Here is a 27,788-nt window from a genome sequence, read left to right on the forward strand (position 1 = left end):
CCAAGCTACCGCAGGTTATGTTTTCTCAAGGGCATTGCTGATACCGATATAAGAAGGAAAAGCAGAAGTATCTTTTATTTAAGTAGGAATTGATAAAGCAATTCATTTAGTCATAATTCAAGACCGCTATCTTTTACGCCGACAAAGATGCTTCAGGGAGCAAGCCCTCAGCCTCGTATTCCTCAACGTCGAACGCAGCATATTGGGTGCTGACTTCGGGGCTTTCGTATGTCCTAGGAGCCAGTTAGTATGGTTTCGACTGTATTGATGTGACATACATGTTGAGAGGAACTGTAATTGAACCGATGAGTCCGTCGGTGATCTCGTCGCCGACCCAGGTAATATCCATCTATCGTAAAATGGTTAGGTAGCAAGCATAACAACAGGAGCGGAATACATACAGTAGCATCATATCCTGTAGCAGACTCTGCGAAGATACGTAAGCGGACTGGCTGGACGGAAGGTGAGGAAACTCACGGTAAGGATACCACATGTCATCTGAGAAGTCTGAGCAAAGGGACTAGTCTTCGATATAAATACGCTTACCATCGTTGCTAACAGAGTCGGACCACGAGATAGAGTTGGCGGCGTAGATAGAATTGGCAGCAACAGCGTCAAGAGTGTCTTGGTCGAAGAAAAATTGACCAGTGCTAAGTATTTTGAGAATCAACTGAGATCATGAACCATTCAACCTGAAAAGAAAACTTACTGCACTGCACTTCCTCCCGCAATGAAAGTACCGTTAGCGGCGATATAGCCTTCAGGATACGTCTTGATGTGGAAATGCTGGGCTCGGCCAGAATCTACATTGCTAATAAATCTTCCAGGGTCAAAGGAAACACCGTAAATTACATACACCATCCAGGGAAGACGGAGTACATCGTTAAGTGTCCATCCTCACTGTGCAAATGAAACATGAGCGACTGTAAGTGAATAAAAATTACAACTTACTCCGACTGCCAGACACCACGAAGGAAAGTGCTGTTATCGTCCACAGCCTGATTGAGAGCTTGAGTAGCAGATGGTGAGTCGGCACCATCGTAAGCACCAAAGCTAGTTGTCGTCGCAGCGGCAGTCTGGGTGGGGGCATCCGAACCACTGGCATAGGAAGTAATCGGGGCACTAGCGTCACCGCTTGGGCTTCCCGCTCCAGTTTCACCTCCGGGACCCCCTGCTCCACTACTCGGGCCGCCCTCTCCACCCTGACCACCGTCGCCGCTGCCTCCAGAGAGGGAAGACTGCGAAGTATAAAATATCCGTCAGTATATGCCGTCATATTTGAAGAAGACTTACACCAGTTTCAGCAATGTACCCAGCGTAGTAACCAGTGGCATTTGCGTGCCAGGCATCGACCCAGACTTGGACGGGGTCGCAGGTGCTGATGTCGATAAAGTCGACCTACCAGAAGTCAGCGTCGAATAAGTAGAATGGTTAATCCTACGTACAGAAACTTCAAGAGGGATTCCCGCTTGTCCTTCGGTAATATTTTGGCGCACGATTTCACCTCTGTTGGAGTGGTGAGCAATATACCGACGAAGACGAGTGCATCCGCAACATACAAAATATGATAAGGTCCCTGGGTGACCTCAGGAGTCACGAGGCAGGTGCTGTCGTTGCTAGACGATGTCCTAGAGAAGAAAGCGTAAGTATAGGAAGAAGGACCAAACGCGAAAGTGGATTACCTGCGGAGAACCCCAGAGCTCCTTCGAGCCAAGGCGTTTTCCGATCGTTTACGGCGACGAGCAGCTAAGACGTCTCCGCATCGTTTCTCAAGTGCATGACGCGCCTCGAGATTATTGTGCTTCCAGTTCGCGGGAGCGGGAGAAGCGTGTGCGACGACAGAGGTCACGGCCGAAGTAGCAAGGAAGAGTTTGGCAAGAGCAGAAACCATCGCAGATGTTGGTGATTAACCAGTAATTCCGATAGGTTTTTATACCCTCTTCACCCAGTTGCAGACGCTTATGGGGTAACTTGTTGTAGTGAAAATCACAATTTCACATAGCCGGTGCGTCGCATAGGGTCAGGCTGGGCTGGCAACCATTGAACACCAGCCAATGAGAATACACCCAATTTGTCAAGGGTTGACCTGGGAGAAACCAAGTCACGGCGTTTTCTAAGTGTCATGATCCTGTTTCAGGGTTATAGTTCGTATATGCTTTAAGGCTTATCCAGCAGAGTCATTGAGGGTGTATGCAAATTTTTTTGGCCAACGCTACAACAAGCGATCTGGGAATCGTACATTGCGAGGATTAGTATTGGTTCATTTCAGCACTTTTTGACAAATACGCACTGAGCGATTGACTATAACGGCTCCGTGAATACGTACAAAATTGTACAAGCGGTAGACAACGCGAAACCGAGGAACTTGCGACAAAGCATCCGTGCCCACATCGGCGAGCGGTTGAGCACCTAGACCGGGTCAAGTATCAGTGCTGAAGAGAACAACAAATGATAAGCGCAGTACCGCAGCGGCCATTGCGCAGTTCGTGGCATATGGAAGAAAATCAAAAGATTGAGGTGAGGTGAGGAGTCGGATGCGCGATGGAAGTTTGCTGCGGTATTGATCAAGCACGGAGCAAGCGAGAAGATACTTTACCAGCATAATTGGTTATACAATCCTCTGACTGAGAGAACTTGTGCAGTAGAATCACAGTATCAGTCAATCACTGCTAATTGACGTGATGTAGGCATTGAGATTAACGGAGGTAGTCGACACTTTATACCCAGAAGAGCCTCGCGGTTCCGAGGATCATGGCCAAGAAATATTGTACGTCCCTTGCTATTTCTGCTGTGCCAAGGCGGAAAAACGACCTCTGAAAAATGTCTTGCACGATATTGGTCGCGCTTAACACCACCTGCGCAGCCAAGCCTGTATGTTCAAGTATCAGCAATGACACAGGTGAACAGTGATGGCTATGCCCATGTACCATAGGCAGGACACGGGACGGGAACTCCTGCTTTTAATTATTATTTTAGTATAGATCCAAAATATGCCGTGCCTGAAAACAGAGGCTGACAGTCAAAAAATAAACTTATCACTATTTCTTTGTTCAACTAGAAGGTCATGAGTCCGTGCTATCGAAAGCTTAAACAAGACCACCTATGGAGTTAAGGATTCGTGCCGCTATATACGCGAACTCGACACCGTTGCCTGCATTGAAAGTTTTGGTCCTACACCCAACTAGCGGATCGAAGGCATGGTTATCGGAGACGTATACGTCAACAATGGCACATCACAGCGAACCATGCTCCCGACGAAGCTCAATCAAGTTGACGAGTGAGACCATGACCTACGATAACCCGTTTCGTACTTGCTGGGAGAATAAGTGATACACAGATTCTCTATCTGTGTCCAGAGATTTGATGATGGAGAAGGACAGAGCCAGGTTATTAATTTTGAAGGCGAGTAACGACTGCACAGGTAGTCGTGCTGGGCCGGAGTAATAGGCAAGCTGCCGGTGTCTGGGATGTTAAGATGAGTTCATAATGTTGGATCCGACAGAAGAGTCGAGTGCCAGTAGCTGCACACACGAAACAAGGGCCAAAATCTACGGGATATTTAGCGGCTGTTCGGTTGGTACCAACTAGCGAGAAAATATTGGAATTTCTGGCGTCAGGGCGAGCCATTGCGGTCCGAGTCTTTGAGAGTCTATTCTGGTTCTGTCACTTGTTGACGTTCGAGGAAGATAACCATTTAACAGAATTCTGAATCTAGGACGACAATAGGCCAAGAATTGAAGAAGTAAAATGAAGTAATGAATAAGGAGCAAACGATGATAGTCGTCGCACCCCATTTGTTTGTGCATGTTGGGATCTATGGACAATCATGTGTCTAAACTTCTTGGAAGCGACTTCGATGATGTGATTCTTAGCCTATTTGCTTAGATTGATGCAACACTCTTGTGGACCAAGCGCCTTGGCTTAAGAACAGCAAAATTACAACCATAGATCCTGAGGACCTGACCACGTCGCACCCTTCTTTCTGGGCTCCTGCAATACTGCAGCGCCACCTCGTCTCGACGCGGAGAACCTCAAGTGACACCAATGATGTTGTGTCTTTCAAATTCTGGAATCTTCTCTTACAGACCACCCCATCCATAAGCGCCACCAGCACCGGCACTGGCTTACTGCCTCTTCACACAAATCTCCATTACCTCAGTGTCCAGTAGACTGAGATGATGTCAATCATCTTCTCTGACCCTCGGCCCGTCACGACAAGTCTCTCGACGGCTATCACCTCATGCACCCAAACACGTCAGCTCCTCCTACTCGGCGTTCTGGATAATGGTGACTTGGAGTGCACGGGTTATGGAAGGAAACGACTGAACATCGTCTGAACCACTTCATTATCACGCTCTATCAAGTCTACCATTTCCATAGAGCACTACCGGCTCGTACATTACTATCAGATCCTTATGGGTCTCCCTAATCTCCACGCCTCATAAATGTGTCAGTTATCTGCTCAAAGGTTGCCATCCGGTAATCCTCCGGCGTCTCCTGGACATGTTCAACGGCACCCGAGGCCGTATGATCAGGCGTACGGTGGGAGAAAGAGTTTCTTCGTGGGCCTCAAGCCTCATAGGCTTGAAAGTTGATATCGATAACAACACAAGTGGGACAATGTCCGCTCTATTTCTTCTTTCCCCCCGGAAATTTCTGAGTGCTGAGAAGGATATACAATCCTTACGAGAGCAAGCCTGTCTCTAGCAATGCTATCAATACTATTGGCAATCGGTTCAATACACCTGCCCTCACAAAAGGAACACCAGCGTGGGCTTTCTATTCTTGTCATTGTCGATACCTTGTTGATGGCACTCGTAGGTTGTGGATTGTGATCTGATCTTTCCCTTTCACAAATTGGGGTTACTTAATTCTAATCGACGTCGCGAGGCGATGGTTAGGGAGGAGGTGCCAGACATGGAGTGTTTCCTCAAATATTTCACGGGACAAGCCGTCGATGCTCTTTTGGGGAGGAGGGAAGGCGCATTACTTCAACGAGGTCGACGTCGCTTGTATTAGTGAAGGAGTGTGGAGGCGATCCTCTTTCACAACACTGTGGAATACGAAAACGCTACACGCATATGACACAGAGAAGATCGCGATGCGAAAGAGTGGCTGGAAAAGGAGATGAAGAGATTTAGTGTGGAAATTAGTTGGAGCACCGTGGTTGATATTGACGGCGTCGAGATGGGTGTGCCTAGGAATGAGCCGAAAGGCTTCTACGCAAAGGCTGCGAAAGAAGCTAATCTGACGTCCTGAGCAGGCTGTAGTACGCTAGTACTCATCGCATGATAGCCTAGTTACTATCATTTGTTTGGACGTCGAGAGGAGGTGTAAGTCTACTAGAAATCTCGCTGCAACTACTCTGATGCACCTTTCTAGCAGTGAAGCTGCGATACCCTCGTCCTTTGGTCGGTCCATATTCTTTGAGGGTCTGGATGTCTGGATGTACAGATGGTATGACGTGGCGTTGAGCGAACGCGGGTGCCGAACACGACGCGAATTTTGCTTCTTTTTACATAAAAGCTTGATTGGCGATGAAAATTTAGTGCCAAGTATACAGGGCGACTTGGATTTAACCATCAACCAGGGTTTGTCTTCCTCGCACGACGCAACCTCACGTATTTGTTACTCTGCTGTGGACCATCGTCTCGTACGTGCTTTATGACCATCATTACAGTCATCGTTGACCTGTATACAGGTCGATCATGCACCCCACCAATTTACCACCTGGTCGATGTCAAAGCACATCCAGTCTTCACGACGAAGCCACCCAAATTGGTTCTATGGATCCCACCGTGGAATCATTTCCCGTCCTACAGTCCAAATTATCCGACTATGACACAGAAATCGACACCAGGCAAAAAGGCTCTAGTTCGTCTGCAACAGCGCCGTGCCGACTTTGCTTGTTCAGTCAACCGCGTCTCGCCCCTCCACCGGCTTCCCACCGAAATCCTTCATGAGATCTTCCTGGACGCGTGTATGTCGGATGCGGCCCCCATGCGCTCGGACCATCGGGAGAAGCTCCGATATGCCTCGGAGACCCCACTCCGCATAGCAGCAGTTTGTGCTTGCTGGCGTAATATCTGCCTCGCCTCCCCCCACCTTTGGACTTTCGTCTTCATCGATGCTGATGATGCCCATCTTTCGGCATCTGTCGAAAGTCTAGCAGTTCTGTATACAGAGAGATCCTCTCCCAAACCATTCAGTTGCAGTATCTCTGCGAAATACCATCGGGGATACGAGGAGCTGGAGTATCCCACCATACCGTACATATCGTTGAAGACACTCTTCTCTGGTGACATGCTTGACTTCAGCAATTGTCGCCTGTTGACGCTCGATGTGATTGTGGGAAAGCTGTCAGATCTTAGCATTCCACCGCCTCAATTCAGCTCGCTTGAATGTCTCCACTTGAAAGGGTTTTACGATCATGATGACATCGATGCGGCCTATAGCTCGCCGCTGTTTGCCGATGCGCCACGACTTTCGGAGCTTCGTCTCTTTGACACGAGATGTATGATGGAATTTGAGCTTCCCTGGACGCAAATACGCACGCTCTGGCTTCAGTCCTATGATACCATGGGAGAAGCCCTCGAATTGATGAAGGATATTGTTGACCATTTTCCCCGTTTGGAGACGCTAGTGCTGTATGATATTATCGAGTGGCCTCAGGAGGGCACTATGACAATGGAAGGTATTCAAACCTTGCAGATGCTGTCCCAGAGGGGCTCAGTTATCTTTCATGTCCTGAAACTACCTGATTTACGGTGTTTGGAGATCGTTGATGAGGGCCCGAATGTCGATGCCATTATCCCTTTTCTTGCAAGCTCGCCGATTCTTACGGAGCTTCGCCTCGACAACCTAACCATCTGTGACACGGACCTATTGCGTATTCTTGAGAAGACACCGGGTCTGAAGAGACTTGTCGTTGTGGAGTATAACGAGGACCCAGAATGTTTCGCCATAACAACTGAGCTGCTCAAGTGCCTGAAGGAGCCATCTGAGTTCCTTACCAAGTTGGAGCACATCGAGCTGGTATGGGCGGAGGATAATGAGATCGAGGAAGGTGATGTGTTAGATGTTCTTGAGGCCCGACATGGCTGCGGTACATTGACGTCTGCAGTTATCGGTGTGAGAGGTGGAGAAGAGCTTCAGGAGGATACGTTAGCCAGGATACAGAGCCTGCGAGAACGCAAAATGACGGTGCTCTTGTATTGAAGTAGCGTGTCACATGGTACTGGAACACGGCCAATAAAGCGCGATCGTGTAGACTGGCTACTACTACTACTACTTTGTTAATTCCACTGCTTAACAAGCATACTCGGCGCTACCCGGCCAATGACGTAATTTCTCATTCCTTCTCCTTCCTCTCATGTCTTCATTACCGTATTCTGTGTTATCAAGACTGAATCCTCATTTCCTGACTATACCTGCTCTGACGCATCACGATGAGTAGGAATGTTAACGATTATCAAGCCACAAACTGAAAGCGTTTAGCTGCAAAGTTCGAGGTCGTACGTCGCCAACTGTTGGTCCCGATTTGTTGTGATATCTGAACGACTTTTTCCAAGTGCGAACGATGCTTGTTCACGACAGTAGAAGCCAGGATTTGGGAGTACTGGATGCGGGACGTCTCAATCATGAATGAGCAGATTGCAAAAGTCGCTCAAGGCATAATTGTTTGCAAGGCAACAGCGACCTCGTCTGAAGCCTGTATTCCTGGCGTAGGCTGGGAGAGGTAGGACAAGAGAACTTGCTCTTGAAGCTTGACGCGTGATGCATCGTATAGTTACCCTAGGACCCGTTTGTGTGGGATAAATTATGATATGCTGAAGGAGTATTTTTTACGAGGTGCATGCTCATTTCGCATTGTCTATGATTATCCCTAACAAATTGTAATCAAAGTCCATGCTTTTGGCTCTAGTCCATGATGCACTCCGCTCCACGATACTCAAGATCCTGCAGCGCTACCTCGTCTCGACGCACAGAAGCTGCAGCAATACCAGTGACCCTATATCTTTTCAAATTCCGGAATCCTTTCTTCCAAACCACCCCATCCATAAGCGCCACCAGTACAGCCTTGCTTACTCTCACACAAATCTCCTCCGTTACCTCAGTGTCAAGTAGACTGAGATACTCGTCAACCAACACAGCATGATAGATACTGCTCAATCCAACCTCCACTCGCCTGACACGCCACCGCGTGTTTATTCTCATGTATGACACGATACGCCAATTCATCTTTTCTGATCCCCGGCGCGTGACGACAAGATTCTCAACCATATCCACCCCATACATGAAACGCGTCAACTCCTCGTGCTCAGCATTGTGTATGATAGTGATTTGGAGAGTGTGCAGGTTCCTGAAGGAAACAACTGGACATCTTCCGAACCATTTCAGATCGCACTCTATGAGGTCTACCGTTGCCACGCGAAGAGGCTGCACTACTGGTTCATGCAACATTGCTGAATCGCTGGACTTGAGAACTTCAAAGCGTACGTGTTGCAGGCTTGGGCCGAGCGCAGAGAGGATGGCCGATAGGTGCTGACTCGATGGATTCGTGAGGGTTCTGAGGGTGATGGAGGAGAGGTGCCCGTGGTTCCCGAGAACCTGGGCGGCGTGGTGGGATATTAGCGAGCTGATGACCGTGATATGTTTGACGTTGGGGGTGTACGTGACCAGAGAGTCTACGGCGCATCTGGGAGAGTGCGCAGTGATGAGATGCCTCGTGTATCTGAGTAGGCATGGATTGACGCAGAGATTCGAAGAAGTAGTGATGGTGATGCGGCGGAAGAGGAGGATCTGCGAAGGCACGGTCCAAACCTTGGCGATGAGAGCGCATGCACCAAGGGTACGTTTGTCGGCTAGGTCCCTTGCAAGATCATCTCAACCAGTTCTAAAGGGAGCGCCGTCCGCCATGGATCAGCTATCGTCGACATTGGTGGTTCAGTTTGAGGGGAGAATGCCACTCGCCTGGCGATCTTTGACCAGAACATGCCACCAATGCGTGGACACTGTTTCCTCGGACATTGTTCGCAGCTTTGATTCATCACCGTATCTTCTACACGTGTTCGAACATCAGCTTTGTTCATTCCATCCTTCGTGGAAGTGATTCAAATGCTTAATGATATCGGTTCCTGCTGAAGGGTGGCATTACGTCATTGGGATGGAAAACACCGACTTTGAAGTATAGGCCACAGAGGTGTGTTCACCCTTGCAAACTTCGCGTGGCGACACCGTTAAATTGCTACTTTAGAGTACATGAACCGTATCCGTGCTCGACCTGAACGTGTCTGGGCCCTACTCATCCTCCTTGCAACTTGGACAGCATCTCAGGCGTCTCATAATCCTTGATTCCCTATCAGATGTCTAACAACATTCCCATTATAAATATTCCACCATGCCTTATCGAAAACCGCATTACCTATCCTTAACTTCAGTTTGTGCCATTCATCGACGCGCATATGTTTAGCAAGACCTTCGCATTGATCGAATATCGGTATAAGGAAGGGTGAACGTCCCAATAATGTTCACAATGTCGTCGCCTTGAATTCTCTTTTCCTTCTGGGACAAGGACTATATGTTCTCCAACGCCCTTCGATTTCCAGAGCCCTGCCCTCATGGCAACTAGTGTCTCCAACGTTTCAATCTATCCTGATTTTGCATCCGTACATCATTATGGCTGGAGTCGCATTTCGGGAGATAGGACGATATCATCTCCATCATCTATCGCTTCTCTCGACCAGACGCTTTCAGATCTGACGGCCACCATGATGAGGAAGGAGATCAAGATAGCACGTATCTAGGGCGTACCAAGGATCACCATAGTACTCTTCGCCATGTTGAGACTACCCCATCTGTGTCATGAGCTCCTAGATGATGAATTGGGACCCAGAGGACGTCAATAGTGTGCTTCCGTTCTTCCCGCCGCCCATCTCTAACCGACTAAGAGCCTTTACCCCGGATCCGCGAGAGCGCGACAGAGCTAATACCGCTCGCTGTCACGGACATCAATCGTACTGTAGTATTACGACCGCATGTTCATATAACGCATAACGCAGCACTATGAACTGAACCTAAGTCATATCATATAACGCGTAACGTGGGGTCATGAACATATTTCAGGGTAAACAGTATTTACTTGTTTTTTTTTTTTTTTTTTTGGCGATTTTTCAGCTAATTTAGGCCTAGTCTGTCCCAGTTCTTTTTCCCATCCCAAATACGGGTGTCTCCATCTGCCAAGTGCTTCGGGGTCTGTTTTATCCGCCGTCCACGACAGAGTAGCAGCGATGGGGTTGGTGAATCGGCAATGTTATGAGGAGGATCAACGGACTTGGTATGAAAGCTCACGGACTAGATTATCTCATCAGATATCTTTAGTTGTTTTTACGTAGTCATGAACATGAACCTATTCTATAATATATAACGCGTAACACTGAGTCCTGAACATGAGTCCGGGTGAACCTAACTCATAACACATAACACCCGGTGAACATCCGGTCGTAATACTACAGTATTCAAGCATTACGGACCAGCTCTTCGGGCTAGTTTGGTCGGAAAACAGCAAGGGTCCGTGTTGAAAATGGCTGTGAGATGGTTAATTTTTTTTTGGTATTGACGTGCAGGGAGGTGTAGAATTAGAAAGGGAAAGACTGGGAGGAATCCAGGCCTTGATGTGGGTTGTGCATGTGTTTATATTGACTATGATGGTCCAGAAGCGCCCATAATTGTGTCCGCGAAACAATCGAAACGTTCTCCGTGAAGTCATGGCAATGCTATTCGAGACTCAGTAGAGAGAAGCGAAGATTTACCGCATAGTTCTGTCGTGTTTTCTCAGACTTCCTCAGCAAATGAAACGGAGGTCGTCGCCGGAAGTGAAGTTCCCGGTGTGGCGCAGGAAGCACCTGTCAAAGAAGGACTTCGCCGATCAATGCGTCGATAATTTTCACGTCGCCTCTTTCAGACGTAGCCTCATCTACTACACCAATTATTCTACATCCAGGTTTTCGTGAGTGTCCTGAAATCATCGATATGTTTGTAGCTCATCGCAGTCTGGACAGAGCATGCCGCCCAAGGAGATCACCCTATGTCAACAATGTCGCCGCACATTTCGCGTTCACGATCATGCACTGCCACCGTCTCTTGTTACAGACCTACGCGACGGTATTCAGATTAGCGCTGATGTCCATGCCGATTCGATAAAGCAAACCCTTGACGCTTTACTGCCAAAATTATGTGAATACGACGCAAAAATAGAGGCATTGGAGGAGACCCTGGCGTATCTCAAGAAAGGTCGCGCCGACCTTGCTCATAGCATCTCCGTCTACAAAGCATGCCTTGCTCCAATTCGCAGGCTTCCCGTCGAGTTGCTCTGCAAAATCTTCTCGGAGGCGTGTGCCTTTGTTGACTCTCCTATCGATGATGACGCACGCGAAACCTTCCAACCACCTTCCCAGACCCCATTCCGTATCGCATCAGTTTGCTCCTATTGGCGAGGCGTCTGCCTCTCTGTCCCCCAGCTCTGGTCTGTCATGTTCATCGATGCTGACGACACCAACCTTTTGAAATCAACGAGACAACTGCTCTCGTTATATCAGCAGAGGTCATGCTCCAAGCCAGTACACGTTGGAATTTCTGCAAAATCCTTGTTTAAGCACCAAGATAACGTCGAACTTGATACCGATGTTCCTATGCCGCCTTACATGTCTCTGAAGACTATATTCTCGCCTTCGACCTCTCCCCTCAACCTGAGCTCCTGTCGTTCATTATTCCTCGACATGGGTTTGGCAAGACAGTCAGATCTCGCTCTTCCGTCCCCAGATTTCGCATCACTCGGACGCTTGTACCTCACGGGATGGTTCGATGTCAACGACGTCGACAACCCAGAGTCCTTCTCACACTTGTTCTCCAATGCACCTCGACTTCGGGAGCTTCATCTTCATGACACTTGGATCCTCCAGAATTTTGACCTCAACTGGAGTCACATCCGTACATTACGACTCACGCAATATGATGGGAGATGGGATGACATCGTCGAAATCCTTGATACGTTCCCTCGATTGGATGTTTTAATGTTCTATGGCGGTGGGTTCCAAAATATGACAGCCGCTCTAACAATCCCCGGTATCAGGGTGTTGCAGATATGCGGAGTACTAGGGCTCACCGCAGGCCTTTTGCATGTGTTGACGCTCCCCGACCTGCGTCGTCTAGAACTCCTTGATGACGAGGTAGGCTATGCCAATCATATTACCACCGAGGATGTCGATATCATAGTTGCCTTCCTCGCCAGTTCTTCGTTCTTAAACGAGGTTCGCTTCGATATGACAGTCATCCAGGATGTAGATCTCATCCGGATCCTGGAGACTGTTCCAAAATTGACGAAAGTCGCTATTGTTGAGCCTCGTCGCCACTCGGGGCAGTTCAGCATCACGGACAAGCTCCTCGGTCGAATGATGGATCTCGACTTCTCGCCGAAGTTGGAGGAACTCGAATTGGTTTGGGCAGAAGATAATGCGATCGAGGAAGGGAAAGTATTGGATGTTATCAAGAGTCGCTGCGGGCAGCTTCAATCTGTGATTGTGGGTGTGCGAGGTGGTGGGGAGCTGGATAAGAAGACATTACGGAGGATCCAGGAAGTTAGGGAGCTCAGATTATGTATCCGCTTGTATTGATCTAGACGTTATCAGGTCCCGCCAAGGTGGCGTATTATCAACGTATCCTAGCATCATCTCAATGAAAATTTTTGCATATAATATGCGGACGTGGCATTTCATGATAAGTATAAAGATACCACTAACTATTTATCGCCGCCTCATGCGCTTTATTATTGGGCGTAAATATTGAATTCTATGTAAGCCGTCTTTCCGGACCGAAGAGCCGGGGTCTATCAACTTTTCTCCCACCGCCACATCGACTCTCAAGAACTGTGCGTTTCTTTTCCTACTCTGCTCGTAGTCTACAAATCTCTAACAATAGGTTGCAGGTATGTCAAATACCTGTTTATATTGCGGGCTACCCGCTGCCCCATCACAGTCGTTGCACGATGGCAACAGATATCAACATTTCGACGACGAGATAATACCTATGCTTCATGGAAACCACATCAAAGTATCTCTTGTTAAATCGGCTATCCTCGCTATCGAGGGGGACATCCAGTCCATTGACGACCGAATGGATCATCTAGAAGCGCTCAAAACCCATCTTCTCGCAAAGCGAAGCCATGCAGCAGCTGAGCTCGCGAAATACCGTTCCTTCATTGCTCCAGTTCGACGGTTACCAAACGAGATTCTCTCAGAGATATTCTCATTTACATGCACGGTTATGTCAGACAGTGTTGACGTCGTCAATGGTGCACCCTGGGTCCTGAGCCGTGTATGCAGCTTGTGGCGATCAATTTGTCTTTCCTCCTCCCGTCTCTGGTCTACGGTTATCATTGTACCAACGAGCTCTACGCGGCGTCACGCCGCCGACATCCTGGGGAGCTATCTCGATCGTTCACGTGAACTGTTACTCAACCTGTATCTCGACGGTAGTGCATGTATCGCTCCAGTTGGTGCCGACTTTAATAGACGAGTTACAAGCATACTACGCATCCTTCGCCCTCACATATCCCGATGGCACAAGCTTATCCTTTCCTGTGATCGCGATGCTGTAATTCTTGACTTCATCAGCGCTTGGAAACACTTAGATCCGGGCTTTACACACCTGAAAAGGTTAGATATTCGCACTCCCGATGCACGCGATGATTTCGTATACCCCACCACAGCGTTTTCAGGAGCTCTCAACCTTGAGAGCATCCATCTCGGGACCGGCGTCTTGCTAAAAAGCCCCTCGTTTCCACATCTCACAAGCTTCTACGGGACATTCTCATCCATACTTCAATTCCACGATCTCCTCGATGCAGCGCCGTCTCTCCAGGATGTTTCCATCTCCTATCATCCACCAACTGGAACATCAGACATCTTTCCGCCCACACAGCTCACCCACACAGGCATTCACAAGGTGACGGTGCGCGCATCGTCAGCATGCTTTTCCAAGGTGATTTTTCCTTTACTGGAGGAACTCGTCATCGATGCTGGAGTGTATGAGTCGAACTTTGACCCACAACATGTTACCTACCTGACCTCTCTCATGAGCAACTCCCATCACCCTCGACGTTCGCTAAACATGATGGTCTTGTCAGAGTCCCATCTTACACCTTTCCTCTCCCCAGGTCTGACATCTCTTACCCTCGAAATCCCAACAGACACCTCGAGGGAGATATACCGCCTTCTCATGTACAACCCAGACAGCAGTTACCCCGTCGCACCCAATCTAACACACCTGTCTATCAAAGAGATGGCGCTAGTCTCTGATCCAAACCTTCTGACCGATGATGCATGCCTAAAGATGATCCGCTCCCGAGCTAGGACGCTCCAATCCGTCATCCTTCAAATCGTCCTCGTTTTCCACTATAGTCAGGCTGTATCCCAGCTGGGAGCACGTCCTCGTCCTCTGTTGAGTGATTTCAAGTCTATCAGGTCCACCCAGGGACTGGACGTACGCATTCGGTGGACGGAGAGGACAGCAGGTATTGGTGCGGAACATGACAAGGACCTTGATTTAATCTAAGATTGATGATGAGAACGCCTACACTAGATCCCAGTTAAATTATCTTTTATCATGCCTACGTCTTCACCGCTCCCGCTGCTCTGCAAGGTATTCCTTCCCAGAAATATTCTTAACTACTCCTGTCGCTAACACACATGCAGACCCCCCTACCGAGACTATCCTTTGCTAACGCCTTCCTCCTCCAAGAATAGAACTTCCGTCAAGTAAATGCTCTCCATACCACAGCCAAAATTACCCAAAATCTACCATGCTTTGTAGAAGACTTCGAACTGGAGTATCGCTCGCTCTGATTAGCCACCTCTCGCCTCTATGAGATCTTCAATGGATATACCCCCTCCATGTGCTCGAACGATTGTTCGCAGCTTCATGCCTCTGCTACCCCACTCGGCACAACAACAGTTTGTGCTTACTGGCGGAATGTCCCCCGGATTTGTCCAATAAGCTCCCTTTCCTTGTCTAAACAGAGTTTGGCGACTCTCTTCAGAGGTCCGTTTCCCAGCTATGTCCCTTCCGTACACATCGCTGTAGACACTTTCACTTCCCCCGATATGCTCGACTGGCGAGGGTATCGGATCTCGACATTCTCTTGCCGCAATTCGTCTTAGTTAAATGGGGCAGGCACTGATAGGGAGTACAGCTTCCTTCTTGTACCTCAACTTACCGAGGCCCATCTTTTCGAAACCTGGTACATACCGGAGTTTGAGCTCCCTTGGGTCCAGATACCCGCACGCTCGGGCTTCAAGGCTATGATAGGCCCCCCCAGAGATATTTTCCTGCTTTAGATGCGCTGGTGCCGTTGATATGTGTTTACGGGACGACCAAGACGGAGGACTTCCGAACGCCGTGGGTCCCGCCTTTCGAAGTTATAACAATCTTTCATGTGATGACGCTCCCCAATTTATGTATCAACAACGGAACAAGGAGTACCGAAGGGGATTATACCATCACCGCCCTAGGCACCCCGTGCTTCCTTTCGTCGTCAGTTCGCTACCCTCACCGAACTACGCTTTGAGAACATGTTGCTTTGGACCTCATACGCATCCTTGACAATCCTTGAGAACAAATGCGTCAAAGTCGTAGCGAAGAGAGTAGATTGGTGGTAAAAGATATACCAGTACCAGCTCGAGGTGTCGGTAGATCGGCTGAGGAGCAGGTCTCTAGCACTATGGATACGATTGCGAACATGGAGTGGATTGAGGAGATTTATGAGAAGGTCAGTGCCCATTTCTGCTTTCGTATGGTTGACGCTGAAACATTGATGGGCTGTTTTAAGTCGGGACTGGGTGCTCATCCCTGGTCAGAATATGTTACCCCTTAGCACTCGCTGAGCACTAGCCCTCGAGCGTGTATCATTGTTCATATCAGACGCTATTGTTTCTGACTATCATCATGTGTATGCGTGCCTGTCAAAGGTTTTGCTGTGTAGATGGTCAGAGCCGGAGTTCTTCTTTCGCCTTATATCCTGTCGTGCAATAAGATAGGGTAGGGTATATTGTCCTAGTTCATACAATAAATCACGAGTAGTAGCTAGCAATGAGAAATAAAGAACCATCGACAGATCATAGATAAAAGAATAGCAGAGAAATAAAGAATGTCCACAAACGTCATCCACCTAACCGTAACTTTCTCACAAACTCACCCCAACTCTGGTGGTGACGATGCGAGGAGCTATCAGAGAAATCGAATGATCCTGGCATCCGCAAGGCATTCATCTCCTCTTGCTCTGCCTTCCTCGGCTCCTGCTCCTGCTCAACCGCTGGCGTATCCACGACTTGCGGCAGTACAGGGGGGGGCGGTGGCCGCGCAGGTTTATCGACAACTTGCGAAGGCGGTGCAGGGGGCGCAGGCGCGGGCCCATCTACCTCCTGCAAAAGCGGTTCTTGAGGAGGATTAGGCTCATCCTGGTCGGGTCCAGTCACCTGAACATGCTCGTTATGACCCGGGTGCTCTGTCTGTTTCAATTTTGAATCATCCTCAATTTCCCGGTCATCGTCACCCCAGCCGCCACTACTATTCGTCGCAGTCGAAGATATCGTGCGCGAGCTAATGCTGCTACCGAGACGGTGTATAGCCCGCGCAGAAGCGATTGCTGAACGCCACCGGGCTCGAGGATCAAAGTGCTCACGCAGACCGAATCCGAGATCATGCTCGGTGTTGGCAGTGTGCGTTGTCAGCCACTATACACACTGTGTCAGGTTTTGATTCAACATATGGTATTGCCACGTACAGGATCGTTGAGCGCCTCTGCGGCCGACGGTCGTTTCACAGGATCAGGGTTAAGGAGCGATTTTATGAAAGTTTTGGCTGCATATTTGTCAGTCGTTGCAACCGAGTTGTTGCTGAAACACAAACCTTGGACAGAGACATTTTTCCAGTATCGATCGTGGAACTCTATTTTCGCCTCTGTTGTCTCTCGGATGAGCATTTTGACGTCCTCAGATCGGAAAGGAGAGTAGCCACAGAGTAGCACGTAAGTGATGATCCCAGTTGACCATATATCCACGGCTTTTCCGTGACCTTCGTTGTTCAGTACTTCCGGGGCTACATATCCGAAACTACCAGCCAAGGAATGGAGCTGTTCTTCAGGAGAGTGTAGGTGTTTGGCTCTACATGGTTTCGTCAGACCCAATGCTACAGGAAATACACCAGCAGTACGCACATGCCAAAATCAGCAATAACAATATCGCTCTCCACGTCTTTGGTCCGGTAGAGGATATTTTCGGGCCTTGAGTTCAATTAGGCACCGATTGGACAGGAGACAGTAGCGGAGGCATACTTTAGATCACGGTGCACAATGTCATGGTCATGGAGATAGCGTACACCTGCGAGAATGGACCTTTGCGTTATCGTCAGCATGGCGGCGATACGAAGAATATCATCGCGTACCGTACAACGCTCACCGCATCCACTTCAGTGAACTTTCCCTTCTTCAAGATTCTCTCGAACAGTTCCCCACCAACAGCCAACTCGAAGGAGAGGTAGTACTTGGAGCGCGACTCGAACCACTCGTAAAATTTTACCTGTTGTCATGGTGAGTATCTGTAAGCGCAAGGCAAGCCATACGTACAATATTAGGGTGGTCCAAGCCCTTGAGAACCTCCATCTCTCCCCAGACGCTGGCCTCGTTGCCCTTGACCTTCTTTTTAGGTATCATCTTGAGTGCGACCTCCTTTTGAACAACTGCTGAAGACGACGACGCAGATAAATGCTGCCCAGGAATGACGCCCGCAACTGCACCGCGCTCAGAAACTGCCACCTGTTCCGGAGGCACATTCCACGTCGCGTGCTACGCGATAGCGGTAAGATTAGTGGAAAATGAAGCGTCGTTACTGCTGCTGAAGACGCACCACGACCTTCCCAAACGTCCCAGTGCCTAACACCTGGTGGACCTCGTAATTCTTCTTCTTCCCGAAGCTAGGCGGTTGCGGTAACAGTGCGTCCTTGATTGACAGGCCCTTCATCGTTGAAAATCCCCAAAAATCCTAAATTGTCTAGAATTATGTTGTGCTTGAGTCGCGAGGTAGTCCAAGTCGACTTCGTAGTATTGTGAGGAAGAAATAGATGAAGAATAGCTGGCTTTATTTCATTTAGAGTGCCAGCAGTCGATTTTTACTGGCGGTGACAACGGCGAAAGTGAAAGCGACGATGAGCTAGGTTTGTCTGTTTCTTGACCGTATATGGAGATCAATGATGTAATCTTCGCGCAAATTAAGAAGGAATCTAAACTTAGGCTGCTGAAACTCCTTGGCGCCAGTTTCCGCTCAATTCTTTGTCTCTAGTAATGATGCAGATCATGATATAGAGGCTTTCAGCCCATTATTTCATTACGTAATACCGTACCAATAATATCTATTTTACAGTCCATTTCTATCAGTTATTCTAATTATCTATACGGCCTTCCCATCCTGTGCAGGCTTCTCTAAGTCATCGTCTAAATTCTTCGCAGCCGGACCGGACATCTTCACAGACTGTGTGGCCTTCTTCGACCTCTGCCTGATTTTCTCACCATAAACATAAAACACAAATGGAATCGGCGCTATCGCAACCGACACCAGGGCCAGCAACAGTCCTGCATACTGAAACCCCATATTATGAAACATCTGCGTGGAATATAGCGGTACCGCCGCGCCAATCTCCGAACGCAAGAACGTTTTCGCAGCAATAGCCGAGGCTGCGAACGAACTGTAGCTGTCTACAATGTAAGAGTTGGCGGAGATGTAAATGATAATCAACGCGAATCCAAAAACGCCTCCTGATATACAAGGACCTATCCAGTGTACCCAAGAGTATCCGCCAGTGAAGGCGAAGATGAAGAGCCCGATAGGTAGTATGCTGTATGACTCTGTGAGCTATGAGAAAATAAAAGGCTAAGAGCAGACTGACATTGCTCCCGCCATCATGGGGAAAAGTCTGGCTTCAGGATATGTGCCATAGACCGTAGCTTTGCGATAAATCTTCTCTTGGTAGGGTACAAGCATCATAGCAAGCCCAATACCAATCTGTTTAGGGAAAGACATCAATAAACGGCCCAGGACGCAGATTGTGCACTCATACCATGATGCTAACGAATGTAACTCCCGTCATACCCATACCGAAACCTCGCACCTCCTCAAAAGCAATTGGGAATGCGAAGAAGAAGAGATCTACAGGAAGAAAGTTTAGAGACACTGATGCATATCGAGAGCATAAACGTACACAGGAGACTGTAAATGAACGAAAGGTCTGTCATGGTGAACATATGAGTATATGACAGGGAAAATAGTTTCCGAGACCCACATAAAGAAAACAAGGCCACGATAGGTTCGGCTACCAGCATTACAATGGGCCTAAGCAAGGAGATCTTCAAGGTCTCAAAAAAGGGGACACGTTCAAGCTCCTCGAGTGTACGGTAGCTCTCGTCTCCTGTAGACTTCCGTAGCTTCGCAGCTTTACGACGGAGAAGAAGAGACGCCAGCGTTTCGGGAATGAACAACGTGAAAGCGAAACATACGCCAGTGAAGATGAAAAGAACCCAGTCTACAGGCAAACGTGAGTATCGAGATCGAATAACAACAAGAATCTCCGTACACATCCATCTCCAGCCAGCTTTCTCGGCAATCCACCCTCCAAAGAGCGGTCCAAGGCAAGGACCCATACTATAAATACGGATGAGGATAAGAATCGATCATAGCCGACTCTGACTCACAATAGAGTGAACGAGAACACCGCCATAGGGATCCCCCGCTCCTCGACGGCCCAGATATCGGCGACACTATAAATACGGATGGTCAGTAAAATTATGGGACATCAAAAGGCTGGATGATCACTGACGTTCCGCCCACATTACATATGGGCGCAGAAGCCGCCAATCCGGCAATCTGGCGGGCAACAACCAACGTGGCCGCATTTTTCGAGAGAGCGCTGGGCAACGTGAAGATGAAGAAGAAAAGCATACTGACTTGGTACATCAGTGTTCTGCCAACGACTTCTGATAATGGGGCAAAGAACAGTGGTCTATCAACCATGTCAGGACCGAGGGACGTGCATGATGCGATCAAATAACTTACCCGATGCCAAAGCCGATAACGAAACATGCTACTGTGAGGTTGACAATCTCTTGTGTAGTGCCGAATTCCTCTACAGGGCCCTTCATACTGCGAAGGTGTCAGAACACATCCTTTACAAGCGGATAGACACTTACTCTCCAGTAATTATGGAACTACCGATGGCAACAGACAAGCACAGAAAGGAAACTGCAAGAGTTATGTACCTAAGTAAGGAAGATGGATGAGTCTATGAAAAACGACCAGGCGGCAAACATACCACTTCATTGCTCGTCCAAACTCTCGCGGATCTTCCCCCTTTCCCTTCTCGAATACCACAACGTGGATACCATTGCGAGTGAATCCTCTTTCTAACTCGCCGAGGTCTGGTGCGGGTCCACTGACAGCTGTCGCTGTCCTAGTAAGAGGAATAGGGCCCTCTAGATCCAGTTGACGAAACTCTTCTTCCTGAGCTTGTGTGAGCGCAGGGGGGGAAATGAATTCCGCCTCTAGTGGTTCGGAAGGCATTAGGGGGAAGGGTGAGAGTAAGGACCACGAAAAAAAATCCTGGCATTTATATAGTCCACGCGGAGGATCCGGTAGTACGAGACAAGCGGCATAAAATCACGAATATTGCATACGTGAACATCAAAGATGGCCCAAAGATGTCCCGGATTTTGCTGGGCGGAGGGCCCGTTAGTGCATGGAACATGATAGACAACGAGCCACGTAATAGGTACGCTTGTTCATATCCTTGTGGATTCCAGATACTCATTAGAAAAGACATAACAAAGAATAAAAAGTCGTACCTCTCGACTATCATGCTACAGTAGTTCTTTTCCAGGTAAAATCCCGCTGTCGCGTCGGTTATTCAACCAAGCAATTTGAAATTTGTCCGCGACCTTCGCTTCCGCCTCGATAAGGTAAATCCGGCAACCGCCGCTTCGATGAAAAATGGCAGAAATCAAGAGAAGGTGAGGTTCTTCTTCCTCGTACCTGATTTTATCATTGACTCCGACTGAAGTTATTATCTACACGAGGATTACCCTTGGTTACTTTACTATCTGCTACCAGACACCTCGAACTTTCCATTTGGCACTGCTTTGTCGGGACATTTTTTAACACAGGATTCACACAAACTCGTTCTACCATCACAATCCATGTCGGATTGATGTCGGGATCCCCTCACATATTCCCGTTCATTACTCGCTTATGTATAAGGCACATACGCCACTTCGCCACAATATCTCTGGTGGCGCAGAGTTTGATCATACAGGTGGTTAGTGCGCGTCTCAGGAAGACCCGGGATTTTTTGGTCCCATTAGTCGCCCAGATTGGGACATCTACCAGAGATATTCTGACACATTGCCATCCAAAATATGCTGCCTTCTAAGCTCGGCGTCCAGAAAGGTGACGACAGTGGTAGGCCTACTGCTTTTCCCGACGACTTCCTCTGCCTCCTACCGGATGGTCCATCTTTAAAACTACCCCCGGACCAGCGCTTCTTGGAAATTTCACAGGCATCGTGTTCTACTTATGAGACACTCTCAGGAATACTGTAAGTTAATTCTCGTCGCAGGTAGCAGTAGTTATAGATTTTTGATGTTCCGCCGTAGCTTCAGGGCAGTGGGAATCACTTTGTAGCAACGTAGCACCGCGTCTGGGCAAAAATGATCATTTTCGAGGTCATATCGTAGACTCGCTAGCCTAGTCATATCGTCGTGTCCGAGCAAAGATTGGTATTATCGAGGCCCTGGTACCAATCCAGGATAATTTCGAAAAATTTAGCCAAGGCCATGTTCGGGGAAATCGCCCGATTTTATCTACTTTGCGTCCATGATTTCTGGGATCAATTATGGGCTGAATGTGACAAGGCCTCCCAACCTGTATTCAGGAGTCCTGTCTCCGTGTGAAGGAAGAGAAAACGGCTACGCCATTGGAGCAAGAAAGACAGAATGAAACGTCCAAAAATGATGGACAGGATGTTACCTCATTTTTTTTCTTATCATGTTCGCGTTGATCATAATCAGTGAAATTTTTCTTGGCGCTGCAGTCAGCAAAATCCCATCAGCACGGCAATTTCCGTGTTTGCCTTCCCCCTCGATCATAACGAGCATTTCTTTGGCATCGCTATGGTTGGCGGCTTAGTGACATTCCTGCTCTTGTATTTGTGTGCATTGGCATCGACGCAGCAGAATCCACTCTTTCTGACGCGAAACCCGGTGCTTTCCCCCCGCGTTGACGCGTTTATCAGTGATATTTTGGCGGAGTGGAATACACCGGGCGGCGTCAGTGTTGCTGTTGTGAAAAAAGACAGTGATGGTACCTGGACCGTAGAGACTAAGGGATACGGAAATGCATCAGTCGATGGTCGGCAAATGACAGAGGACTCTTTGTTTTATATTGCGTCAAATTCAAAGGTAAGTTTATTATGTTGGACACAGAAATGTTTCTCACTTTGACGTAAAAGTTGTTCAATATTATTGCTACAGGTCTCTTGATTGCCAACGAAAGCCTACCACATCGTATCTCCTGGGACACAAAGATAGCATCCGTCGTTCCGGAATGGGAGTTAAAAGATCCTATTGCGTCATCTCAGAGTACCATTGTCGACCTTATGAGCCACCGTACCGGGCTCCCCCGCCATGATCTCATGTATGGAAGAACTGATAATGTTACCTCCATCGTAGGTTTCAAGTCTGTGTTGCTTGACAGACAATTGATAGCGTTCATCAGCTCAAAAGACTCAAACACCTCGAACCATCTGCTGAGTTCCGGGATATCTATCAATACAACAACAATATGTACATGCTCTTATCCTATCTACCGGAACTTCTCCTCCCGCACAAGCCACCCTTTGCCCGCTATGTTAAGGAACACATTTTTGAACCACTAGGACTGGTTTCGACGACTTATTCCGTGGACGTCGCCCGAGCAAGCGGCAATCTGGTGCAGGGTATGGCGCGAGATGGCGTTAATAAAACTGAGAACTTATTCGGCATGGGAACCCCGAGAGCGATGTGGCACCCTAGCTGGTTCTTGGCGGGTGATGAGGATGGAAACTGTAAGTTTTACTGCGCAACCTTATCCCGAGATTGTTACTCATGCATGCCCAGACAAATCTGGTGCCGGGGGGATCATTAGTAGTGCTAGAGATGCCGTCAGGGATATCTCTACTCCTTCACCTTGTCTTAGCATGCTCATTTCCCGTTAGGCTACTTGGCTCCAGGCTTTGCTCGATGGTGGACGAAATCCCGTCACAAAAGAGTGTGTCATTCCACCTGATGTCATCCAGAAGGTCACTACTGGAAAGACAGTTCAAATGGGTTTCGCGTTCGTGACTACATGTAATTTGTCGCACGACGTTCTCTGACACCTGATTTAGCCTGTACCCCGAGCTCTCATCTGTGGTTTATGGCGGTGCTCAATCCCGTTATACATACAGAGGACATGGTATGTACTGTATTGTCATCCCCGAACACGACTAATTGACGGTCACGCCCAACAGAAATCATAGAGGCAAGCTACCGAATAGTTTACGGTGTGCTCTTTGATGAACATTGACTTGGCAGCATGGTGGATCTACCACAGGTAAATTAGCTTCCCAAAGCCCCGCAATATTTCAGTGAATGCTGACCTTATCACTTGTAGGCTTTATGACTCAGATATCTCGATTTCCCTCCGATAAATTGGGTATCGCCGTATTCTCAAATGACAACGAATATGGAAGCATGCTCCATGAAATCATCAAGTGGTATCTTGTTGATGCTGCCTTCGGCCTTCCCCCTATCGATTGGAACACTAGGTCAATTGTCCGCCATGTTATCATTTTACCTGTTCTCAACTCTCAGGAACAATTGACAGAATAAAATCTGAAGTCACAAGACAATACCGGGCGCTCGTCCGTGACTCCCATTCAAAGCCGCCTAACCCGCGACCACCGTCGGTATTATTCGATGCACTCAGTGGTACCTACGAGAATTCGGGGTACGGCACAATCGATTTCTGTTTCATTTTTATGAACAAAACAACATCGGACCTTCCGTCACCATGCCACGATTCATGGACTGTACTCCCGGGCGCCGTCAATACCTCGATACCGACCCTCCTAGCGAAATGGGATAAGGCCTGGTCCACCCATATCATGCTGACTCACTTTGACGGGAACCTTTTCAATGTCAGCACTCTCGAAAGTAGAGTGCGTATATATAACAATTACTTTTTTGCGTGTAATTTTTCATTTGATGTTGCAGCACACAATCAACGATACCCAACCGTTCTGGACTGCAGAAGTGCATGAGAGTAGCATCGTGACTGCGGAATTTTCCTTTGACCGAGAAAGTGCATCGCTCAGTTCGCGGTTTTGGACTGACCGGTGGTATATGGGGAGCAAGTGCCGAAGTTGGCTCGAGAAAGGGCGCGACTGTTCAAGACCGCGCAGAGGTGTGGTTTCACAAACTCTGATCAGGCTCCATAGTCTCGAAGGCAGTCGGGTGGTTCGGGCCGCCCGGGTTGCTGTGTCCGTCGTTTAACGAATCTCCGTATTCTAGCACCCTAGCTCCGCCAGTTGTTCCAGTTCAAGAAAGTTTCAGAGCGTCCGAGCTCCCCCAAATCCCCGCCCGGCTAAATATGTAGTTTTTTAGTAACCGTCGATCCTGTGACTCAGATGAGACGTTTCCACACGTTACTATAGTACTAACTATTGCAGTGGACGACGACTGTTTATTAGAGCAATCAGTCTAGTCTGTAGCATCACTGATGAACGTTAAGCAGTGATGGATTTCACATCCGCCCACTCCGGGAATCAGGCTTTCAGGTCGGATCTAACGTTACACAGCTTGATGTGTCCGAGTTCCGTTCATTTTCCTCTCGCTCATTCCGTTGAAGGTTTATTTCTCATGCACACGGAAAACGGTTGACGCTAAGCTAACTGACATTTATTTCCTGAGCATCGCTAGTTCCATGGAGGAGCTCCGATTTTAGCCCCAACTCGCATGATACAGGTGAGCACTGAACTATTTTACTGCACATCATTGATTTTTGCAAGTCGCAAGGGCAACTAGGTCCCAGAAAGATAATTTCTTGTAGATCCCCCTTCCGTGTGCCGTACCTGATGACCGTATATGGCTTTTGCAAATCACCAGTGTTCATACACTCTTGGCGCGCATGAAACGCATCTTCATCAGTCAACGTGCTACGAACCTGGAAACGTCGTGTTGCCGATTGTTTCGGTAGGAAGTGACCAATCTACTCGTCCCTGATTTGGGATATAAAATGACGAGGTGTTTATGTGCTTTTCCTGCTCATCTCTCCTTCTTTACCAACACAGCCATGTCCTCAGTACCCCGCAAAAATGCGCCTCCTCTACGCAGAGGGACTGCCTGTCTAGCTTGCAGGTAAGCTTTTTCGGCGTTGTGGTTGAAATTGCCGACTAAAACTTCTCATCCCACAGAAAACGCAAATCTGTATGGTCTTATATCAGCTCAAGAACTTGTGCCAACTGACTGGCTTGGTTTCCATTTCCAGAGGTGTGACGGTACTCACCCGGTGTGTCAGCAATGCATCAAAGCAAATCGAGAAGACGAATGCCAGTACGCTGGCCTGAAACGAAAAAAGCACTCGCGACAAAACGTTTCAGTTCTGGGAAGGCATCTATTTGAGTTAGAAACCACTAGGTGACACCTCTCTCGCAACTCCAGATTCGGCGCTCTGAAGCGATCTCTCCAGTGCCTTTCCTTCAAAGATCTTTCCCCTGAAACCGCAGGTTACAACGTCTACCTTGGAGTCTATCTTCACCACACCCTCTGCCTCTTCTTCTTCAAGCTCGCTTTCAGAATCACCCTCGTCTTCGACTCTAGAATTCTTATCATATGATGAAACGAACACTGCGGCCTTAGATATCCTAGATTCGACAAGTACGTGGACCGTGCTTTATCTCGGGGATTCTACATATTCTGGCGTGACTTACCCGAATAACGGAGATTCGTTGCCTCCAAAGGTAAAGACAATACTGTGAGTATCTTGATAAATATATTTTCCCCTCGATTCCCATGAAGCAATTATCACCGGTAGCATCGAGGCCTTTCTTTCCCATCAACATCAGTGTTATTTCGAAGGATGTGGCATAGGGATTACCGAATCAGAGCGGCATCCGGCGTTCATGAATGCCGTGTACTTCCTTGGATGTTACTACACACGCTCCCCACACTTGGCGAATTTGGAAACCCACTTCTTGAACTTGGCGTTACATGGTATTGCATCAGCACTTGCCGGACATGACAGGACTGTTGATGTAGTCCGAGCATCCTCACTTTTGGCCCTATATTTCTACTCTACCGGGCAAATAGCGGAAGGATATCGGCATTCTGTTTCCGCGGCACGGCTGGCGTTGTCCATTGGGCTTCATCGAATTTGCTTGCCGGATCTTTCTGGAAGATTGCCCGACTCGATCACACATACTGGCATGGATATCAACGACAGGGTATCGACGTTCTGGCAAATTTTCATGGTTGACACTTGCTGGTCTGCGGCAACCGGATTTCCGAGTCTACTGTCTCGTTCCAGTGACTATAAAGTTAGAATAGAAACGCCTCTACCTACAAATGTATGTCCTCTTTTATCTATTATAAACACAAGTGCTCATTCCGTCTGCGACAGCAAAGCAGTGCCGATACCAATTCACTGTTCGGCGAAATCATGGCGTTACCATCAATACCAGCTTTGAAGGTCAAAGTGGCTGCGCTGTACGAAGAGGCAGCACGCATCTCTTCAGGTCAGATTATCTGCTTTCCTGATAGACAAGATCTCACCATAGGGCAACTAGACAATAATATTTATGATACGGAATATTGGTATAACTTTACTTCGGTCAAGAATGCTTTGGAGCGTATACAAGTGTTCCTTCCCTTAGTTCGCGATTGCTCGCCCCACATTCCAAAATCTGTCATGGATGTCGACATTTTCTTCATTCGCACCCTTGTCTATGTCTCAATGATCAACATTAATCGAATCCACAATCCAACCGACGCCCTGCAAGCGTCGCTGGACGCCACCTCCCTCATTTCCGACCTCAGCGATGACGCCTACGAATATTTGGACCCTTTATTTTCTGTATGATAGTCTACTTGCATTGCGTTCATTAGCTGACAGCCTATTCTTAGGTTCTGTGGACTTCAATTGCGAAAGCTCATACATGGAATATCCATCACGGCGGATCCGAGAGGTATCCAATTCTCCAAACAAAGTTATCTCTACACGTCGTTGTGAGTGCCTTGAAGTCGCTGGGTCAATATGTTCCATTGGCCGGTGAGTCGTCATGCCTTCCGCAGGAGTTCCAGGAAGTTCTAAATTTGAATGCAGCAAACTGTGGTGCTCAAATTGAAGAAGACTGCGCGTCCTCGGATGTTTGTGATCCTACCCGCCTCTGTGACAAACTTGTGTGGCAGCCGGCGGATTCAACTCCATTTGAATGAGCGGGAACAACACACGTGGATCGGCACGGTCACCTGTAATTGTCGATCGGGCCATCGACATCATTTTCGACGACGACTGGTCATAGTCCTGGTCATTATTTTTCATCGTTTCGGCTATCCCAAAATATCAATATCATTCTCAAACATTATAAACAGCCGTCTCATTTGGATGCTTACCATCCTC

General features: G+C 48.2%; 8 protein-coding genes across 8 annotated transcripts; 4 read left to right on the forward strand and 4 right to left on the reverse strand.

Annotated features, from left to right (window-relative positions):
• Positions 1–54: 54 nt before the first annotated feature.
• On the reverse strand, positions 55–2,178 carry EV420DRAFT_387444 (aromatic compound dioxygenase). Its single transcript, XM_060481943.1, has 12 exons — positions 1,683–2,178; positions 1,560–1,628; positions 1,446–1,506; positions 1,294–1,398; positions 952–1,238; positions 857–900; positions 710–803; positions 547–650; positions 478–498; positions 402–427; positions 279–349; positions 55–233 (listed from the first exon to the last, which is right to left on the reverse strand). Exons 1-12 carry the CDS (start codon positions 1,889–1,891, stop codon positions 134–136), a joined length of 1,191 nt encoding a protein of 396 aa, XP_060330538.1. The 5' UTR covers positions 1,892–2,178; the 3' UTR covers positions 55–133.
• A 3,009-nt stretch (positions 2,179–5,187) lies between these two features.
• Positions 5,188–7,333, forward strand: EV420DRAFT_387483 (uncharacterized protein). Its single transcript, XM_060481944.1, has 2 exons — positions 5,188–5,333; positions 5,383–7,333. The coding sequence occupies exon 2, from the start codon at positions 5,665–5,667 to the stop codon at positions 7,216–7,218; it is 1,554 nt and encodes a 517-aa protein (XP_060330539.1). The 5' UTR covers positions 5,188–5,333; positions 5,383–5,664; the 3' UTR covers positions 7,219–7,333.
• Positions 7,334–7,895: 562 nt separating this feature from the next.
• Positions 7,896–9,030, reverse strand: EV420DRAFT_1682330 (uncharacterized protein; the record flags this gene model as incomplete). The annotated part of the gene is made up of 2 exons (XM_060479229.1): positions 7,896–8,864; positions 8,970–9,030. The coding sequence occupies 2 exons, from the start codon at positions 9,028–9,030 to the stop codon at positions 7,921–7,923; spliced, it is 1,005 nt and encodes a 334-aa protein (XP_060330540.1). The 3' UTR covers positions 7,896–7,920.
• A 1,447-nt stretch (positions 9,031–10,477) lies between these two features.
• EV420DRAFT_1748207 (uncharacterized protein) lies at positions 10,478–14,610 on the forward strand (the record flags this gene model as incomplete). The annotated part of the gene is made up of 5 exons (XM_060480227.1): positions 10,478–11,008; positions 11,042–12,654; positions 12,856–12,925; positions 12,955–12,982; positions 13,033–14,610. Exons 1-5 carry the CDS (start codon positions 10,851–10,853, stop codon positions 14,608–14,610), a joined length of 3,447 nt encoding a protein of 1,148 aa, XP_060330541.1. The 5' UTR covers positions 10,478–10,850.
• A 1,479-nt stretch (positions 14,611–16,089) lies between these two features.
• EV420DRAFT_1544511 (CAMK/CAMK1 protein kinase) lies at positions 16,090–18,329 on the reverse strand. Its single transcript, XM_060473238.1, has 8 exons — positions 17,958–18,329; positions 17,678–17,896; positions 17,497–17,630; positions 17,387–17,446; positions 17,270–17,335; positions 16,963–17,216; positions 16,838–16,914; positions 16,090–16,787 (listed from the first exon to the last, which is right to left on the reverse strand). Exons 1-8 carry the CDS (start codon positions 18,069–18,071, stop codon positions 16,215–16,217), a joined length of 1,497 nt encoding a protein of 498 aa, XP_060330542.1. The 5' UTR covers positions 18,072–18,329; the 3' UTR covers positions 16,090–16,214.
• A 92-nt stretch (positions 18,330–18,421) lies between these two features.
• EV420DRAFT_1544512 (spermine transporter) lies at positions 18,422–21,042 on the reverse strand. Its single transcript, XM_060473239.1, has 12 exons — positions 20,942–21,042; positions 20,413–20,885; positions 20,291–20,359; positions 20,157–20,243; positions 19,921–20,103; positions 19,796–19,861; positions 19,678–19,745; positions 19,387–19,626; positions 19,306–19,332; positions 19,165–19,253; positions 18,994–19,109; positions 18,422–18,942 (listed from the first exon to the last, which is right to left on the reverse strand). Exons 2-12 carry the CDS (start codon positions 20,658–20,660, stop codon positions 18,498–18,500), a joined length of 1,638 nt encoding a protein of 545 aa, XP_060330543.1. The 5' UTR covers positions 20,661–20,885; positions 20,942–21,042; the 3' UTR covers positions 18,422–18,497.
• Positions 21,043–22,227: 1,185 nt separating this feature from the next.
• On the forward strand, positions 22,228–24,596 carry EV420DRAFT_1309016 (beta-lactamase/transpeptidase-like protein; the record flags this gene model as incomplete). Its single annotated transcript, XM_060468538.1, is given in 12 exon segments — positions 22,228–22,552; positions 22,603–22,818; positions 22,869–23,196; positions 23,249–23,292; positions 23,347–23,465; positions 23,518–23,585; positions 23,641–23,651; positions 23,705–23,723; positions 23,784–23,937; positions 23,997–24,330; positions 24,386–24,473; positions 24,487–24,596. The coding sequence occupies 12 exon segments, from the start codon at positions 22,265–22,267 to the stop codon at positions 24,594–24,596; spliced, it is 1,779 nt and encodes a 592-aa protein (XP_060330544.1). The 5' UTR covers positions 22,228–22,264.
• Positions 24,597–25,005: 409 nt separating this feature from the next.
• On the forward strand, positions 25,006–27,703 carry EV420DRAFT_387716 (uncharacterized protein). The gene is made up of 11 exons (XM_060481945.1): positions 25,006–25,135; positions 25,196–25,416; positions 25,474–25,528; positions 25,585–25,597; positions 25,659–25,807; positions 25,860–26,144; positions 26,205–26,736; positions 26,790–26,904; positions 26,956–27,242; positions 27,293–27,437; positions 27,492–27,703. Exons 2-11 carry the CDS (start codon positions 25,407–25,409, stop codon positions 27,602–27,604), a joined length of 1,704 nt encoding a protein of 567 aa, XP_060330545.1. The 5' UTR covers positions 25,006–25,135; positions 25,196–25,406; the 3' UTR covers positions 27,605–27,703.
• Positions 27,704–27,788: the final 85 nt, after the last annotated feature.

This window comes from Desarmillaria tabescens (genome assembly GCF_030435595.1).
Source record: "Desarmillaria tabescens strain CCBAS 213 chromosome Unknown EV420scaffold_18, whole genome shotgun sequence".
Classification (NCBI taxonomy): Eukaryota; Fungi; Basidiomycota; class Agaricomycetes; order Agaricales; family Physalacriaceae; genus Desarmillaria; species Desarmillaria tabescens.